Source organism: Chaetodon auriga, chromosome 6 (genome assembly GCF_051107435.1).
Source record: "Chaetodon auriga isolate fChaAug3 chromosome 6, fChaAug3.hap1, whole genome shotgun sequence".
In the NCBI taxonomy this organism is placed as follows: domain Eukaryota; kingdom Metazoa; phylum Chordata; class Actinopteri; order Chaetodontiformes; family Chaetodontidae; genus Chaetodon; species Chaetodon auriga.
Genome location: NC_135079.1, coordinates 24,207,341 through 24,228,052, shown reverse-complemented (window position 1 = coordinate 24,228,052; position 20,712 = coordinate 24,207,341). Strand labels below are relative to the sequence as shown.

The 20,712-nt window shown below is 42.1% G+C and overlaps 1 protein-coding gene across 7 annotated transcripts in view; it reads left to right on the top strand.

Annotated features, from left to right (window-relative positions):
- The first annotated feature begins 625 nt into the window (after positions 1 to 625).
- The window catches only part of mical2b (microtubule associated monooxygenase, calponin and LIM domain containing 2b), a 56,304-nt gene continuing 36,217 nt past the window's right edge, over positions 626 to 20,712 (top strand). For all 7 annotated transcript variants that reach the window (XM_076732640.1, XM_076732639.1, XM_076732641.1 and 4 more), the window contains exons 1-2: positions 626 to 788; positions 17,960 to 18,350. In XM_076732640.1, coding sequence (XP_076588755.1) covers positions 18,087 to 18,350 — 264 coding nt within the window. In that variant the 5' untranslated portion in view covers positions 626 to 788; positions 17,960 to 18,086. The remainder of the gene's footprint in view (positions 789 to 17,959; positions 18,351 to 20,712) is intronic.

Sequence of the window (20,712 nt, the reverse complement as noted above, 5' to 3'; positions counted from 1 at the left end):
ACAGTCTGTGTTTGCTTTGCTGTTGGTGTCCTCTGTGACTCAGTCCTCTTGATAGCTGTAATTTACACCAACCCAGGATAATCGCTGAGGTTCCTGCTGAATGTCTGTTAGGAACGCTGGTAAGCGCAGCTTCTGCAAGTTCTGCACCACTGGTGTCAAGCTATCCACAGATAGACAAAACAGTACCGGACAAGGGGCAAATGTACTTTCAAAATAAGGTCTTAAAACAAAATAAAACCGGCCCAATGTACAGTTGTGACAGCTGCCATCAAGCAGCATATTTTATTACACTATAGTTGTGTTTGGTTATTTGTAAGAATTGTATTAAATAGTGTCTTGCAAATCACATAAATGTTTGATGATTTGATGCGCAAGAATTTAAGCTTGCAGTTACAGTGAGGCTGCAAAGTGTTGTAAATTTCAGCATCCATGACATATTAATGTCTTACTGTGTTCTAGAAATATCAGAATTAGTTTAGTAATGTATGTGTTCTTCACAAGGTCTGGATGGCAAAGAAATCGGCATTAGAAATCATCGTTCGGGAGAGTTTTATTCTATAAAGTTAATAACCGGAAGTTCCCTCTCTGTCCAGAAGTCTGACTTGACGCCAGTCTACAACACGGGGGTCGGCAGACACACGGCTGCTATCATGTGAGAATCAGGTCGCCGGAGGGAACCGCAGCTCCGACATGAAGGTGTAAGCCGAGCTGTGAGGACAGTTTCGGACTCTGTGAATTTAACCCGGAGGACTGCAGCGGGACGCTTTACCTCTCATGGACTCTCCGCTGTAAGTAGCTGACAGCCGCGTTTTACTCTGTGAGCGCGAGTGCGCGATTTAGCGATAATCAGGAATTTTATTTTGAAATCGTTCATATGTGACATTAAGCTCACACTGCTGCGGGTATTTTTTTAAAATGTAATTTATAATATTTTTTTTTTTGTCCGTGTGTAATGCTTGTTTGGAGCTCGCTGTTATGGGACTTTGCTGCTGTTGTCTTGTTTTTCCTTGGCTGTGACTTTACAGATGGCAGAGGTGCAACAGGTGACGTGGGCAGGCCCCAAACAAAGGTTCACTGATCAATTGTTCACAATTAAGCAGTTTTATATTGATGAAAATGAGGCAAACAGATCTGAACCTACTGCAACTTACTGTCATCAATGCAGAGAGTAGTTACTAGGTGTGCTGTGGACTTTATCCAGAAATACTTGATTGTCAGATGATGTTCACACTCTAATCCACAGATAACAGAGAAGCATAAAATAAGGTTCCCTTGATTTTGCCTGCACTTTATTACCATGAAAGAGTGTAAAAAGTTTGATTTATCATTTATAATCAATAAAGTCTTTTGCCATCTTATCTTGATTTCATCCCACAATGGACACTAGTTGCTTATGTAAACCCAGTTATCAGGCTGCAAAGGCATAAAGAAGGACAGAGTTTCATGTCTTACAATACAATCTTGTTTCATATTGTGTGTCATATTGTACCAGTGTGTCCATCCTCTCATCTTCCAGTTAATTCCTGTGTGCAGCAGGTGGTTTCACGTCCTCAAAGACCTGAAATCCAGTCAGGCAAGACGGCTGCATCTCATCTTAGAGCCCGCAGATGCTGTGGGCTGATGTTTCAGTAGTCGGATAAACTTTCACTCAATTTCCACTTGAGTAATATAATGGATTATTCTTCATTAGAACTAAATCTGCAGCTGAACTGAATGTTCATGACCCTGCCAAGCAGTGCAGACGTCAGAACGAAAGGCTGGTGACTGCTGCTTGTCTGACGGACACAGAACCGGGCATCCTCTGCTCAGGCACTCAGCGAATGTGTTTTTATGGATTATGGATTGCAGTTGTTGTAGCAAAGTAGCTTAAAGTTGCTGAACATGAGTGTTGGTCAGAAGCAGCTTGGTCAGCATAAAGGGCTGGGGGGTCAGAGGTCCAGGACTTGGACAAATCCTTGTTAAATGGTGGTTTTAAATGGGGTTAATTGCTGAAATAAGAAAAGGCTTGTGTTCCCTTGTTGCTGCTGTTTTTTTACACCATCACTGCTGACTAAATCATGTGCACTTTAAAACTCTCCCGCTGCCAAGAACTACACAAGTAAAATATGTTTTTATATAGTTAGTTTGTGGGAATGAGCTCGCATTGATGAAAAAGACCAATCCCAAGAGAATTTACAGCTTGAAACATGCTAAACTGGATGAGCTGCAAAGACAAATGCAACTGGATAAAGTTAGCACTCTTCAGCAGAGTCTGGATGCCCAACAAGCAGCTTTCACAGACCACATTCTGACAGAGACAGTGTTGTACAGGCAGGTTTTGTGGTGCTAAGAACTTCATTTAGAAGGAGGATTGTGAAGAAATTGTGGTAAACTCCTTCAGGCATCTGTTGAGAGGTTTCAGGACATGAAAAGTAAACAAATGGAAGTGAACATATTTGCTCTGCTGCTTAATGTGGATCCAGCTGATGTGCCTGACAACCTCCAACATGAAATCATTGAGCTGGGGGTTACCACCACCTCTACCGTCTGTCCCTGACATAGTATGAGACCAGTGGCAGGTTGTGTATCATGCTGCAAAGAAAACAGGGATCCACCCAAACATTGCTCTGTAGTGCTACTAATGGTCAAAAACTCAGCACAGTTTGTGGAAATATAAGGATTTAAACACTGGTTTCATCTGTGGGCATGTGTCGCGTCATTCCTGGAAGAAAGCTGACATACTGCTGAGGTTTTCCTCTGAATTTTCACATAGAAGTGCTCTATCATTGAACTGTGGCACAATGTATGGAGCCCTGAGGTCAAGGATGGCACTAAGTTAATTAGAGTCCTAGTTTGGCTTTTATGTTATTTTATGTTATTTAATTTTATACAGTAATGACTGCATGTTCACCAACTTCGCCCCTGGTTGGTGTTTGAGTGGCGCCACAGTTTGTCTGTCATCATCTTCGTTTGAATGTTCGAGGCCTCAGTGGATGCTTCCTTTGTGTTTGCATATCACAACTGAACTGAATATTGGAACAATTGTTTGTGGAATTTTCTCTGTTTTTTTTTTCAATCTATGCTTTGATCCTCACTTCCTACCGCTGTGCAGCCAACCATCAAGATGTTAATCTCAGACCGTTTCATGTTGCTGTTTCCTACTCATCTGTACCATGATGTCCATGGGGGGGAAAAAAAACAAGCCATTGCACAAGCTGTCACTTCCTGGAATGAGTGGTTGACTTATAAGGGGGTGTCACTGCACATATCAGCTCAGGGGGGAGAAGCAGCAAGACAAAAATACACCAGGGAGTCGAGGGCCACTGGCTGACCAGATGGGCTGCTGTCAGATGAGAAAGGCTAAGTTGAGCTTCAGTATGTCCAAGGATTTTCTAAAGGTTGGCCTGAAAACCAAAATGTGAGTTGTAGGGTGATTTTAAATGAGGAAACTTTAGGCTAAGTCGAGTCTTCGTCAGGTGTAGGAATGCACTGTACAGATCTACAATCACAATTACAACGTAGGAAACATTGAGACCCTTGTGGCCAGTTTGTCCAGGCTAACATGCTGTACACCAGTTGTCCAAGGGTCTAATGCTTATTACCACAAAATCATACAGTTCTCGAGGACACACGGGTCCAAATCCCACCCCATGAGGTGGGGACTTAAATTTAATCTAAACCAACATGAAGTCTAGACAGGCACAGCCACCTGTGAGAGCTGGACTGTTAAGACATGCGTCCTGTGTTAGTTGAATTATTTATTACAATATAAACACAATCTAAACGTTTGAAGCTGAGATACTACAGAGCTGTTGTATCTCAAACTTACCGTAATTGTGTCTTTCAGTTGCTGTAAAGTGGTCATACGTTATGAGATATAATGTCACAACTGCTAGCAAGTCGTCGGCCTAATCCAGCCCCGAACCTCTGCAGTGTGTGTGGGGTTAATACCGTAAGGATTAAGGGTTTGATTTCAGGGCTCCCAAGAACCAATTAAAGCCTATCTCAGTACAAGCAAACATATGGCGTGTATTACTCAAGCCAAGGTACTGTAGTCTGTGTTGTAAGAGGGGCGGAATGAGGCCTGACTCATATTTTCACTAATAAGCTCCTATTTAGTCGCCACAGTCAAGCTCTAGACTTGGACTTACTGTCCTAGATCAAGTTTCTCTGGTCTATCAATGATACATAGCACAGTACAATAGCACAGAGGCCAAAATCACAACAAATACTACTTTTTAAAAAAAAAAAAAACAGAAACGGGGCATTTAATGTCCAGTTGCAAGTATAAATCAAAGCATTGAACACAAAGGTGCGGTTGTGCAGAAGGTCCAGTGATGAGTTTCTGTCTGTGTGGAACGTTGTATAGTTTGCGTACATGTCTCCTGGGTTTGGTCTGAACTCATCTCTGGCTGGTCCTATTAATACCAGGATCAGATCCTGATGTGACAAACATGTCAGCATCGGCTATAATTATTAGGCAACATTGTCCATGAGTGATCAGACTTCAAACAGCTTCTTAAAAATGAGCTGAACTGGAAACCATGCTTACAGCAGCTCTGTTCAGCTTAACTCAATTTTAAGTTTTGTTGTAGTTCAGTTGTGTCTCTGTGTTTCATTTTATACTAATAATACATATTTTACAAACTCTCAGTACCAGTTCACTTCATCTAAAACTTGAAGGCATTGCTCACTCATATTCTTATGTTGAAATAACTTTAGATTTTTTAGAGGATTCATATTTTACAGTGTATTGTAGAGTGCTGTCCGGTTTGATAGCAGTGGTGTTTTTGGATTTTTGGAGGATCAGACAAAAGCTAAAAGAAGTCTTGATGTGTGACTGTAGCTGTATTGGCAGCCGCTGTTGGTACCTTTGTATGCAGACGTACATCAGGTTCAGGAGAGGAGTCATTGCAGTGGAATATGACAGAAAGGGCCCACCACATGTTGAATCACATTCTGTGGCTCAACTCTTCAGGTTTTGCTGATTTGGCCAACAAACTCAGCTAAATAGTTAGTTTTCAGCTACTTCTAGGAACATTTTCTGGAGTTCCCCATCAATACAGTCCTTATCAGTACAAAACATGCGGTGACGCTACTGATGTCGGCAATACCAATTTATGCGTTAAAGCTTTCCTTTTATGGTCATGTTGGTTTTATTGGTGTTTAACAGATGTTTGGCCACTCCCCCATGCTTTATCAAACCCTTTGAACCAAAGGTAAGAATACATGTTATGCCCTGGCCAGTAAAACTGTATATAAAGAAGTGTGATAGAGTTAATCCTCAAAAGGAATCTTTAACCCCAGGACATGCTATTGAACACAGTGTTATCTCCGGATAGGTCTGATAAATTATAATTACTACTGTTCAAACCATATCAGGAGGTCTTTCATGGTGTGTACAAACAGTAGTGTCTTTTACATTTGGTGCATTTCAAGCCCATTTATGCTGCTTCTGGATTTTAATCTCGACTTCTAAGACCAAAGGAGAAATCAATATTTGGTCAACTGTTTAAAAAAAGGTTATTTTATGTTTTACCTGATTCTTTCTTTCTTTCTTTCTCTCAGAATGAAGCTAATGTTTTCTATGGCATACTGTCTGTAATCTTCAGGGTGTTGGTATGAAATTGCTCATAAGAACTGCGTATCACTTCCTTGCTAGTTCACCGTGTTATGGTGGCTGTCTGGGAGTGTATTTGTGTTTCTTGTTGGCACAAGAACAGGTCTGTTTGTAAGATTTCCCCACTGCCTTGAGCCATGGTAAACAAAAAAGATGTCCTGAATATTACATGCTCAGTCTGTAAAGACCTTGGGATGTGTTTGATTGGAATTATTTTATTCCTGTACTTTTAAAAGAATAGTTTGACAATCTCCTCATGGCTGTACAATAAATATGAAGATGGAGGGAGAAGGCTGTCGGGTCTTTGTGCTAATCTAAGCCCGCCTACCAACACCGTTAAAGCTTACTGATCAGCACACTGTAAGAATATGTTCTTCAAGATATAGTAACAGTAGATATGATAGTTAAAACTTTTATTTTTAGACTGCTCATGATGGATGAAACAGACAAACTACAAACATGTAAAGAAAAGCTCACTGATCCTTTCATGGTTCCAGCTTCATCACACATGACATGAGAGTGGTGTCAATCGTCTCATTCAGCTCTTGGCAAAAGCACAGATAAGTCTATTTTTGGAAATGACGAAGAATTCTTTAAACACTGTCTTTGTGTGTTTGTGTTCTGGTAGTTTAGTTCATGTGAAATACAGCATTGTTGTTTCAGGAGCGGCTGAACTGAACTGACCTTTGCAGCAGGTGTCATCAGGACCAGATTGACTCTGCTTTTCCTCTCTGTGTGTGATTTCCATGCATTTGAATTTTGGCTGTTTGAAGGTTTCAATTAAACTCTGATATTTACATCTGATGAAGAGATGCAAATCTTTCCTCTTTTCTCCTCCTTCCCTATGAACTGCCCTCTGACCCTGAAAAAGAGAGCAGGAGAGTTCAGCCAGTCAGGCTTTTAGGATGCCTTGTGCTGTTTTTGTGCCAGATAACGTACTGGACCGATCAGCAAACTGCTGGACACATGGCGTGAGTCATCACCTGTACAAACGCCTGTTAAAATGTGAACATTTTTTCGAAGGACAGCCACAAATCACAGCCCAGTGAGTGTATGTCCATCTATATGAAGGATTTGTGTGGTGTCTGAACAAAGGTGTCAGTTATGGGTTTTACTGGTCTTCAGCTGTTGAGTTTTGCCAGAACACAGTGAGAGCACAAAGGCAAAATTCTGGCCTTTATACAATATACATATTACTCTCACTTTCTCTTATGTAATCAGTATCAAATGCCGACCATATCTCTGAAGTATACCCTGAACAGGCGGTGATGAGGGGGCCTGGACCCCTCGTGTTTTGAGGCTTTAAAGGAAATCTTTCTCATGGTATGGATTGCTGTTTTGGAAAAACTCTTTCTAGTAATGTTTGACGTGGCCACAGCCCACAGTAGCCTCAGTCTTCTATTTTTAGTAAATCTTTGATTCAAAAACCTAAACTCAGTCTCAGCTGAGTGGAAACCCCACCGTGTGTGGGTAGTGGTACATGTTACATGGAATGTTTTGTGTTGCTTCTTGTGTTAGCTTGTTCTGTGATGGACATGCTTTGGGGATGAGGTGGTCTTTTCTGTGGTTTCCTATAGTAGAATACGGCTTCCTTCAGGGAGGTCCCTTCTGACTGTATGCCTGTCCAGGTAACAGGCAACGTGAATGCACCACACAAGCTTTTTTTTTTTTTTTTTTAATTCGCAAACAATGGGCCAAAGTTCATCTCGAGCATCATTACAGCTGCTGTGATGACGTAGCTGTTCTCCACTGAGCAGCTTTAAGAAACCAGAACACTCTTAACACTCTTACAAGCTTACTTGTGACCACACACATTCACACTTTTGCCTCATTCTGCACTTTTACATTAATGACCCACTCCACTGCGCTGTGGTCTCCCACCCAGGGAATAACAAATATGTAGCTGATGAGTAGGTTGCTCCCTCTCAGAGCCTGTTATCTGTGGGTTAAGCATGGGTGTGTCACTCTCAGTCGTGGACCAGTCTGATGTGACTTTGAGATATTCACGCAGAAGTTTCCCCTCCGGAAAGGCTGTTAGCAGTGTGAGCCGTTAGACTTTGTATGTTTTTTAATTGTAATTTTAGTTTGTCCACTCAGGGGTACTGTAGAAACCCGGTGGTGCAACATGGCGGACTCTGCAGAAGAGGACCTGCTCCCTCTGTAGATACAAAGGTGATTATACACCTATGAAAACATACTTATGAGTTTTATATTCCATTTCTGCCATTAGATAAATAGTGCACATCTTTAAAACATTTGATGTCGTAGACATAAGGAAACAGTTGAAGTTGAATCGTCATCTTTAGCACCACACTGTAAATGGAAATGTAAAAGATGAAGCAGTGGAAATGTTGTGCTGTGTACTGTATACACTGACAGCAGAGCAGAAAGACAGTTAAAGTGTGAGATTTAAAGATGAATTACTACTTGTATCAGCTTTCCGTTATTTCTGGGTCAGAAACCAATACGGGTCATGGCTCTGTGCTGTAAAGATGAACTAGATCTGTCGTCGTTATCTCAAGAATGTGAATATGTGAGTCTTGGGAGGAAGTAGGAAAATTGCTCTTCTGGTGAAATTATCCTGAAACCTGTTTGGAGACGGTTGAGTTCAGGGTCATGTGATCAGGAGAGTCTTAAAGTGGAACTGTTGAAGTTTCTAAACCTTCTTCTACATTTGGATGCCAGTTCGTTACAAGTGCCAAGTTCAGGAGACATGAATTTCAATGAATATATGAATGCATCCACACATGCAGGATTTTTGGATTCAGTTTGTATCTATCTACATTGGCATGCAAAAGTGTGGGCACCCCTGGTCAAAATGTCTTTCAGTGTGAACAGTTAGGTGAGTAGAAGGTGAACTGATCTCCAAAAGGTATAAAGTTAAAGATGAAACATTCTTTTCAAGCAAGATTAGTGAATTATTTGTGTTTTCTAAAATTTGTCAGTGAAAACGGACCATACAAAACTTCTCAGAGGGTCAGTAGTGTGATCCCTGGCTCGAAGTGTCCTTCAGCAAGATACTGAACTCTAAATGTGTGTGATTGTTGCTTTAAGTGATCGATCCTCTAGAAGATCACTACATGAATGCAGTCCATCTACCTTTACTGATTGAAAACTATTGTTATTGTAGTGTATTCATTAGTAGATGTAATTCATCATAAATTCCAAAACTGATACAGCCGACTTTCATGTAGCGTGTTTCTGGAGGCAGTAGGTCTTCACTTCAGCGCTCTGACATTCCAGCTGTTCATGTTTCCTGTTTTCAGAGGAAATCACTGCTGCTGGAGCTAATCAGCTTCACATTCAGGAGCACCGTGTGTTTTGGCCGAGTCTGCGCTCTTTGTGGTCACGTTTAAATTCCATACATTTCAAAGCTAAAGAGTCTGCAGTGGTGTTCTCTGCACCTAACACTCCCTCCCTCCCTCCCTCCCTGTCTGTCTGTCTGTCTGCCTGTCTGTCTGTCTGTCTGTCTGTCTGTCTGTCTGTCTGTCTGCAGCCCCTCTGCACTCTGCTTCGTTCTCTTTCTGTGTTTCTCGCTGTTTTTCGTGTTTTCCTTCTCTCTCTTGGCATCCAGTCTGTCTGGGCAGGAACTTGTTGACTCAGCTTTGATCCCTCTCTCAGACATTCTCACACACACACACACACACACACACACACACACACACACACACACACACACACTCATTCACAGGCCATTGACTTTACATAACTAAAGTTCATTTATGCTCTAAGTGATTAACTCATCGAGCACAATCTTGTGACCAACAGACCCTTTAATTATAATCTCTCTGCGCAGAGTTTTATGCCAGAATTAAAAAAAAACAATGTGTTATGGCATTTTATGATTAAAAATACTTTTACTTCTTAAGGTTGTAAAATCCACAGAACCCAGCAGCTCCTGTATCTGTCCCTGATCTGCTTGTTCTTCATATCCAGTTTCATAATCCTAACCCAACCTAACAGAGCTCCTTTATTCCTCACCTGCTTTTTATTTTCAGGTCAGGTTAAAAAAAAATACTGCAGGGGAAAACTTGGAATTGGAACTTGGGATTTCAGTTTCTGTTTGGGTGCTGGTCCTCGAAAACCTGCAGTGACTGTGAAGTGAACTGTGAAGCTGGCCAGTCACTGTCACTCACAGTGCACATCTTAAGCACCCTCTCTGCACGACTGGTCATGACAGGGCGCTAACTCACTGACCAGTTTAGTCCATTTTTACGAACAAGATGACTGTTCCTCAAAATGTTTACAAAAATGTAGTGTTATTTGGTGCAATTCTTTTGTGCAATAAATTGTACAAACTGGGATAAGAGAACGATGGAATGAAGGCATTCATGTTGTTGCACTCAGTTGCACGCACAGCTGCTTCACACCTGGCCAGTTGCTGTGTCAAGTGGTGTGTGTATGATTGTTAAATTGTCATTTTTTAAAGATGTACTTGTCCCTTGAGCTGTTACTACTCCAATGGCATTAAAACAAGCTCACTACAGTTTCAAACAAATCAGCAGCCATGTTGGAAATCAGAGCGTGGGACTTCTCAAACTGCAAGACAGTCCATCAGAATGTCTGATGTGCCGGAAATCCAACCGATTATCTAACGAGCAGATTGATCGTTTTGACAGCAAGTCAAACATTTTTCGCTCAAACTGAAGGTCAGCTTTATGAACGTGGTTTCTGAATATAGTTGTACTCTGTGATCGATACATGCGCAGGGTTGGAAATGGGTGCAACCTCATCCCTAAATGGGAGAGTGCTCACACAGGCATTCTGCATCAGTTCATGCTTGTTTTGGAATCAGCCTCTCAGTCTTGGAACAGAACCGTTAGTCAAAGTGGAGGAAAGTGATGAAGAATTAGTTTTAGAGACGATCAAGCCCTATTGTAGCTCTTTGGCACAGATTCACATCAAGACAAATGAATGCCAAAAGATCATTTTATCGTTTGCTATATTTCTTGTTATGAGACAGGAAGCGATCCAGACTCTTTCAGTGCTGCATTCAGGTTTCATTCTGTGTTGATGGAACAGATCATGATTGATTCACAGGTTATGGCATCACCTGGTTCCCTAATGTCACAGATTGTTCGGCCTGTCGCTCACTGGAGTCAGAGGTGAATGTGATATGTACCCCTGGTGCCTCTGTGGAAAACACCTTTTCCAGTTTTATTCTAAGAAAACTGTGACAGGCTGCAGTTTTAGTCAAATGATGTCATTTTGTGTCTTCCTTGTGTATGAAATGTCTCTTTGTCTGCAGCCCAGTGACGCATTTCTCCTGCTCTACTTGTCACCTGTACGCTCCATTTCCTTGTACCTCAGATGACTGTTGACCAGATTCCATACTGCATTGTTATGAACATCACCCTCAACTTCCCGACATCACTTCTGACATCCACAGTGACGAGGCGCTCGTGACAGAATTTTACTTGGAGTTCTCAGAGACTTTAGTTTGCTAATTCTTGGCTGTAGTGGACTTTTGGCTTTGGAAACATTAACTGAGCTCTCTCACTTTGATCACAGCTGATGTGATCAGATTGGTGATGCTACCTGAAAGTGAGTTAAAGGCTTGAATCTCTAACGGGAACAATCTCTTCATGAACAATGACTTTCTTCAAAGCCTTGATTTTCATGTAAAGACACAACCATGTTATCAACTTGAAGCCTGAATGAGTCTTTGGAGCAGGCATCTCCAAACTATTCCACAAAGGGCCGAGTGGCTGAAGGTTTTCTTTCCAACCAAGCAGCAGCACACCAGACTTGACTCATTTCATCAGCTGATCTCAGTCTTCAGAGAGCTGATTGGTCAGACTTCGTGCTCTTGATTGGTTGGAGGAAAAACCTGCAGCCACACGGCCCTTTGTGGAATGAGTTTGGAGATGCCTGCTTTAGAGTCTTTGAGTCTTTGAGTCCCAGCACTGATAATGTAAGCTACAGCGTTGGGATTTATCCAGAGTTCTTTGTTTAACATGTCAGACTCAATCACTGTGTTAATACCATGGATTAATTCTGTATCTGAAATGATGATGCTTATGATAAAGTGGGAAGAATGACAGTGACGCAAATGTTTGCCCAAGATAATAGCTTTGCTCTGTAACGAAGGATACTAGACAATTGAGCAGAAAATGTGTCCACGTGTGAGTAGCCCTGTCAGGTGGTTAGGTTTTGGAAGGTGCACCAGGTACGACATGGCTTTCATGTATGTCATTACCTGCACAAATGTGCAGTGACTCTTTGAGGTAGAGCTATAAACAGCTTTAAATCACTAAGAGAAAGTCTTTGTTGCTCAGCCATTGGTTCAGAGGTTTGATTGTTTGAGTACCCCCTGCCTGCAAATCAATGACCTATACTAACTCTATCTTACTTATCAAGATAGATTGAACTGTTGATATTTCTTATTCAAGGGAACTAAGTGACACTTTAACATCGTCAGGGCTTGGTCATGCATACATACTGATTTATTGGATTTAGAATGAGGATATTCAGTTAGTGCACAGGCTTGTTGATTTGATGGGCACTTTGCTATCAGTATAAGAATGCAGTAAAAGCTTTACAAGGCTTTTGGTTTAGAGAGAAAATTTGGTGTTCAGTGCTGCTGTCCCTTTGTGAACGAGAACAAGTCGAGAAATGGGTCCTTTGTTCGTCCAGTACTGCAGCAACTCACAAATCTTTCACACACATTTCTGTATCAGCGGGTCGGCAGGTGCACTGAGCTTAACACTGACACTTGACCTCAACATTGAACGGGGCGGCATCCTTCACATACATAGAAATATATCCTTAAATTCTGTCAGCATCCTGTTACTTTTGAAAGGTTATTATTGTATTGCAGGTTGCACCTCCATTACAGACACTTGAACCTATTGAAATAGCTGACTTAATTAACAAGTCATCCATTCAGTGTTCAGAAATAGATAAACATAATACGGTTGGTCAGTGTTAATAGGCGAGCATGAGTGACAGAAATGGGTATGCATGTATGGTGCACCCTAAGGTCCTGTAGAGTCGTGATGAGGAAGCTATAAGTTGGAAAATGAGATGTTGTGTAATCGCTTTCAGGGTCATTACTGTCATGGAAGTGTTAATAATCAGACCACAGAAACTGACTGGGAGTTCACAAGCAGAGGCAGGAAAGACATGAGAGGCTGTAAGCAGTTGAAATGTAATTCGATGAGTGAGGACTGAAAGGCGTTGAAGTGTCATTTAAAGACATGAAAACAATTAAAATGTTGGTTTGGAAATGATGCAAGCAATTACATTTCAGTTAAAGATATGTTTGACTGTACATGCCAGTTTAAGTGCATCTTATGAAGACTGTCTTCATTCACACCTGGAAGCTGCCCAGTACAACCACAGGCTGTCATCTGCTGGCCACTGAGCAGCTCCACTGGAGAGGTTGGGTTTAAGGTCCTTGATCAAAGGCTCCTCAGTGGTGGTAATGAGGGTCGAATGAGCGCTTCTTTTCCACCGTCCCCACCCAGATGTATCCTCCAGTCACAAGCTTGCTTCTCTCACCCTTTAGGCCACCACTACCCCAGTTTGGAAAGAGATAACAAATTAACTACTTCCTGTATCAAGACTTCCAGAATGCTCCCCAGCAGATGTGGTTATATTACTGTGCAGCTTTCAAAGGCCGTGATCTTTCCCAGAGCTTTCTAGCTCTGTGTATATCTGTGCCCACTTTACTGTATTTTTCTCTTGACCTCGTGGGTCCGAGGGAACAGCAGTATGTCATGTCTGGTCATCAGAGCCAGAAACAAGTAGGACAGACAATCTCTGAGCGAGTTGTAAACAAATTCCCAGAATTTCCTGGTTTCCAGCTCTTTGTGTCCCGTGCTTCCCTGAGATCAGACAGTATCATCTGGGGTGGGTATTCCAGACTTTTTTTTAGCAGAAGCAGTCTTCAGTAAATGGCTATATGCTTCTAGCCATAGAAATCGACTGACTGATACTTTCACTGGATATTGTTTGCTGCAAAATTGTTAGGTAGCAGGGATGTGACACCCCCTCTGGGCCCCCCAAGGACATGAAGGGAAAGTGTGTTTCTTCCAGAGGCGTGTGTGTGTGTGTATGTGTGTGTGTGTGTGTGTGTGTGTGCGCGCAGTGGGATTTGTGACTGGCACAAAGTAAAGGGCCAGCCAGCATTAACAGAATGCACTCTCCTTTGCCATGACGCACACACTGTTTGCATACAGAGTACATCCACAGGTTTTCAGGTGATTTAGTTTCAGGCACTGAGCTGGACACTGAGTGTGTGATTCATGTGTATATCTGAGTGTACGTGCAGAGCCATTTCTGTTTGTGTGTGTGAGAGAGAAACTGTATCCTTCTCCCAGCTCCTCCAGGACAGCAGATTCCATGGCTGTAATAGTGAGAATAATTCAGAAAGGCTTCCAGTGATCAGGATCTGACTCGTAACCTGGACAGAGACGTTATCCGGGATACGCTAGGCGTCACCTTCAAATAACCTGCGTCGTTGCGTTGTTGGTAGAGTGTGGAATATAGAATGAATCCATTGGCTTGTATCAGGTGAAGCATTATATTGGGACTGTAAGAGCTGAAAGCAGTTGACATTTAGTGTCAAGTTTAAGCCATGAGGGCAGTTGAATTGTCAGTTTCTTTGTAAACACTCAAAGTATTTAAGCCACGAAAGCATTTTAAATGTCATTTGAAGTCCGAGTGATAAAAGCAGTTGAAAAATGTCAGCTGAACTATTAACAAGGACAGCAACTGAAACGACAGTTGAAGTACAAGCCATAGTTGAAGTGTGTGTACTGTAAATAGTTGAAGCACTGACAGCAGTTGTCAGTTGACGATTAAAATTTAGTTGGCTGATGCATAGAGGCTGAAAGCAGGTGAAATGTCATTTGACTAGCAGGCACTGAACACAGCTGAACTGTCAGAGTGCAAAATATTGAAAAGAAGGATGGCTGAAAGTGAGTGCTCCAAAAAAGCCTGAATAGCCTGAAAAACTTTGACAAGTTTGACAGCAACACCAGGGTCCCAAACAAGGTGACTGGTGGCCATTAAAGCCACCAGTCAGCCAGTCAGTCAATCCGTTCATGACAGAGAAGCCCTTCCTGTAGTCTTGAAAGACTCAGTTTACATGTTTGAGCATTTATTTCCCCCTCACCTAAAATTAGAAGCACGGAGAGCCAGTGCCTTCTTTCCAGCATCATCACAAAGGAAATAATCTGTAGTATTCAGTGTTTAACTCATGTAGCTGCACAGAGTTCAATTAACAAAGCTGGTCACCATCTTTTCACAGTGGATGCACATCTTGGTATGAACGCTTACATCAGGGGAGAATGTAAAAAATCCCTGATGAAGAAGAAAAATGAAAATAGTTTTCATGCTGCATCATAATGAAATATGTTTTTCTTGTAACTAGTTTTTTAGGAGGACGACTAACGTTAGCCTGAACTCTGATAGCACCGTGGGGTAACAAACTGGGAAATATGTGCTCAGCTAATATTGAATGATTTCACACTGTAATGTTGCTTGTTAGCTTGTTAACAAAGACTCTCACTGTTGCTCTTACTTTATACTCTTACTCTAGATGTCTGGCCTTTCCTCTCCAGTTTACTTTCGTTGTCCTGAAATATGTCTCCAGCACTCCCCTGTCCATGTGTTCCCCAAAGCTTTAGTGTAATGTTACACATGCATGTGCCTTCCTCTGTAACGTTAGATCCAGCAACATCATCCAAGATCAACTCTGTGAAATTTGCTGCAGCAGAGCCACTCCACTTCTCTTTCCTTCGGTGTACATTTACCACAGCAGCACCTCCAGCTGTCCCCGGCACAGGGCGGCTCTGCTCTGTCCGCATCAGCTGGTGGTGGTCGACGGCTGCGGCAACCTCTTCCTCCTCCGTATGCCAAAATTCCTCCGCAGGGAAGGATACAAATTGCTTTGGTTTGAACGCCAGAGGCCAGTGCTTTTGGGAGAGGGAGGACAAAAAGCTAAAAAGCACAGAAAATGTTGGTATTTCAGCTCTAAACTTCAAACCGCCATTAGATTCCCTTGACCTTTCAAGTAAGATAAAATCTCCAAAGGAATCAGGAAATTTCTCATACCCCAGGACCCTGGGTGATGGATTGGGGAAGTGATGCTCTCCTGATAGCGGGTGAACTTCCTTGTGTTGTCGGCTGTGAGCCTGGAACAGTTTGTACCGTGGGGGGATTTGCTGTATTTCAGGGTTGTTTCTTCTGCTTGTTGTTGCCTCACCAAGTTGCCGCTTGCATGTGATGTGACTGTGTTGACTGTGTTCCTGCAGCTGCAGTGTTCGAACTTCTCCCATGACCGCTCAGCTGAACCCCCCCTAAGCGCACTCTCATAATCCCGTCAGGCATTCTGGAGCTGGAGGAGAAAAAAAATATGTGCACCTTAATTAATGAGTGTTTGAACTGTGCAGGCTTGTTGTTGTTGGCTGGAGGTGTAGTCCTGTGCAGGGGTGTGTGGTCAGAGCAGTGTGTGTCTCCGAGCACCTCCTACAGAATGCTGACATGATACTCTGGCTATATGAGGAAGCACATTGACCCCTCTAGTTTATTTTCAGCACAACATGCAGACATTCCTTACATTGGAATGTGACCTCTCCTTTATGTGATTTCAAAGTTTTCCACCATGTTTTGTGGAGGATGATGAACATCATCATTATTATAGGTCCTGTAAGTGGTCATGTGGTCTTATCAAGAACTTGTATGGAGCTCCAAATGGATTATGTCTTATTTTGAAAATGATTATATGTATGTATTTCAGAATATTTTAATTTTAATTTAATGTATTTCTAGGGTTAGGGTTAGCAGCAGGCAGCAGGTAGTGCGCGTGCCTCACAGCAAGGAGGTCGCTGGTTCAATCCCCGGGTTGGACAGGGCCTTTCTGTGTGAAGTTTGCATGTTCTTCCCGTGCATGCGTGGCTTCTCTCCAGGCACTCCGGCTTCCTCCCACAGACCAAAAACATGCTCATTAGGTTAATTGTCCATAGGTTTGAGTTTGAGTGTGAATGGTTGTCTGTCTGTGTGTCTGTCTATGTTGCCCTGTGATCGGCTGGCGACAGGTTCAGGGTGTACCCCGCCTCTCACCCATTGCTAGCTGGGATAGGCTCCAGCCCCCCGCAACCCCGAAAGGGATAGGCGGGTATAGAAGATGGATGAATGAATGAATGAATGAATGTATTTCTTTTATTGGAACTATAAACCCTACTTAAACAACAAGTCCAAGTGGTTTCCCATTCTCAGCTTTGAGTAACAATAGTTAGAATCTACTGACACAATAACACAAACAACTGAAAAATGTAATGCAATCTGATGTAATGTAAGGTGTTAGTTCATGTGTTATTTTGCCAACCGGATGAACAAAGCAGTCTCAACAAACCTCGAAGATGAAAAATGTCGTAAATGCAGCATTTATTGCAGAGCATGTTGTAGACCACATTATAGTTTACTGGTGCTCCGGCACACCTTCTGTGAATACCTTTATTTAACTCTGTAAAATAAGCTGTGGAAAACAGCAGTGTTAAAAACAGAGAAAGAAGAAAGAAGTAACCCAAAGATGCAGGTCTTAGTTTTCATCATTTTAACAACTTTTATATGCACGGGATGCACAACCATGAGTTCAACAAAGTTAGGACGCTGTGTAAAACATAAATAAATAAAAACAGAATTCAGTGATTTTCAAAACCTTTTTGACATATATTCAACTGAATAACACAGAACAAAGACCTCATCAACTTGGACAGGATCAACTAAAGACTGGGAAAGTAGTGGATGCTCCAAAAACACCTGTTTGGAACATTGCACAGGTAAACAGGTTGATTGGTAACAGGTGATAGTATCATGGTTGAGTATGAAAGGAGCATCTTGTAAAGACTCAGTCGTTCACAAGCGAGGATGGAGAAAACTGTGTGAGCAAATAGTCCAATGGTTCAAGGACAATGTTTCTCAATGCACAATTACAAGGAATTTAGAGATTAATGGGGGCAAGGGGCAAGGCCAAGGTTTTGGACTAACATATGCTGCCATCCAGATGACGTTTTTTTCGGGGACTTCTCTGCTTATTTCAGCAAGACAATACAAAGACCTCCTCTGCATTGTGTGTTAGAACGCTGTGGCTTCATGGTAACAGAGTGCAGGTACTGGACTGGCCTGCCTGCTGTCCAGACCCATCTCATCAGCTTAAACAGTAAATATCTTGTCTTTGTACTGTATTCAGTTGAATATAGATTGAGAAGGATTTGCAAATTTTCCACAGCATCCCAACTTTCCTGGCGTTGGGGTTGTAGGACTGATCACCTGGTTCTGGATTGGTTTTATTTCCAGGCTCTTGTGTCTGTCTGAAAATCTGTTGTAAATTCTGGTATTTCTTTCTTTCAGAACGAGCTAAGCATGGCAGCACACACCACATCATAGAAGTCCAGTGCTAACAGTTTGGAAGGAGTGAACAGGAAGACGAAGCGGGAGACGAAGGAGAGACAGTGGGCACTGTTTACCATCAGAGCAGATGGGTGAGACGGAGGACGAACGTATGGCACAGGCCAGCGTTCTCTTTGAGAACTTTGTCCAGGCGTCCACCTGTAAAGGCACTCTGCAGGCCTTTAGCATCCTCTGCAGGCAGCTGGAGCTGGATCCTCTAGACTACAGCAACTTCTACAGCTCACTGAAGGCTGCAGTCAGCACCTGGAAGGTCAAGGCCCTGTGGACCAAACTGGACAAGAGGGCACAGCAAAAGGTTTACAGCCAGAATAAAGCCTGCCAGGGCACCAGGGTAAGAGAGAGCGACTGGAGAGGACATGTGCTGGAGTTTGAGCCCACTGATGGATGATGGGAAACTAGTTTGGCTCAGTATCTTAGCACTCTAGAGCTGTTTTTTGATAATGGGATTGCATTCACACTGCCTTTACCACAATCAACCACAACCATCTGAGCTGCGCAGGTACAGCATGAATGGTTAAGATAAAGGGTGTGGTTTGTTTGATAGTGATGGAGGTTTGCAGGTTTGTACAAACAGCAGTAAAGATGTGATCACACAGTGAAATTCATCCGTAGTGTAGTTATTAAAAAAAAGAAAAATCGAGATAGAGGTGGAGTTATTGAAGAGAGAAAAAAGCTCTCTGAGCTAGCAAGGTCACTGACTATCAGTTAGTAAGCTAGTTAGCTTGTTTACCAACAGGACAATAAATTGTTACAGTTTATTCTAAAGGCTTGTTTTCAGCATCGTGTCTCAGAACGGTCTGCTAACCATTCCTCCTTTGTGGAGCAGTTTATACTTTGACAAAGGAGGATTAAACTAAAGTGGATGGTTTATCACAGCCCAATAAGATGTGATACCTTCCTCCATATTATAATCTCTGGTTCTCTGTTGCCTCATAAGTCAGCACTGTCAAGATGGTTTGCTATTGGTCAACAGAGCAAATTTGCATGTCAAATTTGAACTTGATGCAAAACATTAGCAGGGATTAACGTCACCCACCACATGTGAATCCACTGATTGCAGTGATTTCATTTTACTGAAATAGTTTTGCTGCAAAATTCTGGTGGTCTGCAGCTCCTCATCTAACTAGATAACTCCTTCTGCTCTATGGCATCCACTGACCTATTAGTGACAAATATGCCATATCTCATTGTGGCGATCTGTTTTTATGGAAGAATAGCAGTGCTAACTAAGTTCTTTATACATCGTGTTTCCTTTAGTTGCTTGAAAATAAAAGCCCTCCACCGATGGAAGAAGCTTTTAATGTGAACCAGCAGGATGAGCAACTTAAAACGTCTCCTTCAGCTGTGGAAAAGCTGTCAGTGAACAGTGTTAGTGTTTGAAATACAATCACCGTCTAGATGTAATGTAAATTAATTCATCATGGAGTGTGGCTGCTGTCAATCAGAAAGCTGATCAGTACAAAACGGGTTCTGATATTCATCATGGTTCATCATTTATTTACAACAGTTTACAGGCTGACTTTTGACATCATGTTCTCTTTTCATCCCCTCTTTTCTGTGCTCTGTTGGGTCAAACATACTGTATGTACCTTTTTTATAGGAATTATAAGGAATTATGGTTTATTTGTGCAAATAACCAATTAGGACCTTTGCCAGTGTGGATTTGTTAGGAAAATAGATTATGTAAGTGGATTATTTCTGTCATTATATGCAAATGTTTAATTAGACCAAAGTAATCCTGAATTTGAGAGGGTGAATTAATTGGATTTAGTGCCTATAAATTAAGTAAATTCAGTTTCAGTTTCTGCATCAAGTGATGTAAACTATTCATAGGGGAAACCTTACATACTCACAGTGAGGCCTAAAGAGAGCATGTGAGTTCAAATACGTGTTTCCTGTGAGAGGTGTCTCATAGTTGTTGTTTTATGTGAAGAGCCAATCTGTCCTATTGTCTTACCATATATGTCTAAGTGTATTAAGCAGCACGTTTGTTGAAATAACTTCATATCTTGAAGGAAAAGATAAGGCATCCGGGGGGGGGGGGGGGGGGAGGCCTGAGACACACAGAGGGGAGATTAGCAGAGATGGGTTGGGCTGAGGGTTGGCCAAAAATAACAGCTGAATTATTATCCCAGACATTTTTCGAGGAAAACTGCTATTTGGAGAGAGATGTTGGCCCAGTATCTGGGTGTGCTCCCTATTTTTCTGGATCAGGGTGGCCATGGTTCACCAAAATAGGACTAACTCAGCAGAATTTCTTTTAAAAGAAGAACTAAATCATGCTGTTGAGCTCAGAACTGCAGAGTCAGGTGATAATTCTCTGTGGGTTTGTCGCCAAGAGCAACACGATTCACATTACACATAGTCATTTGATCCATTGTTGACATGAAATATAGATTAGTGCAGCTTTGGAAATCATCTTTAGGATCATCATTAGAGGGAAATGTTTTCCAATTTGATAGTTCCTGAATTCTGACCAAAGACAGGTCAGATTAGGTCTGAGTAAAGTCTAGTTTATTTCTCAACTAATGCAAAGAAATGAAGAAACACACACACACACACACACACACACACACACACACACACACACACACACACACACCTATGCACTTCCTCTACTCAGAGGGCTGCATTACAGTACAAGAATACTCAAAAGGTCTTTGAACATGGCCACCACGTCCACCCTCACTGTG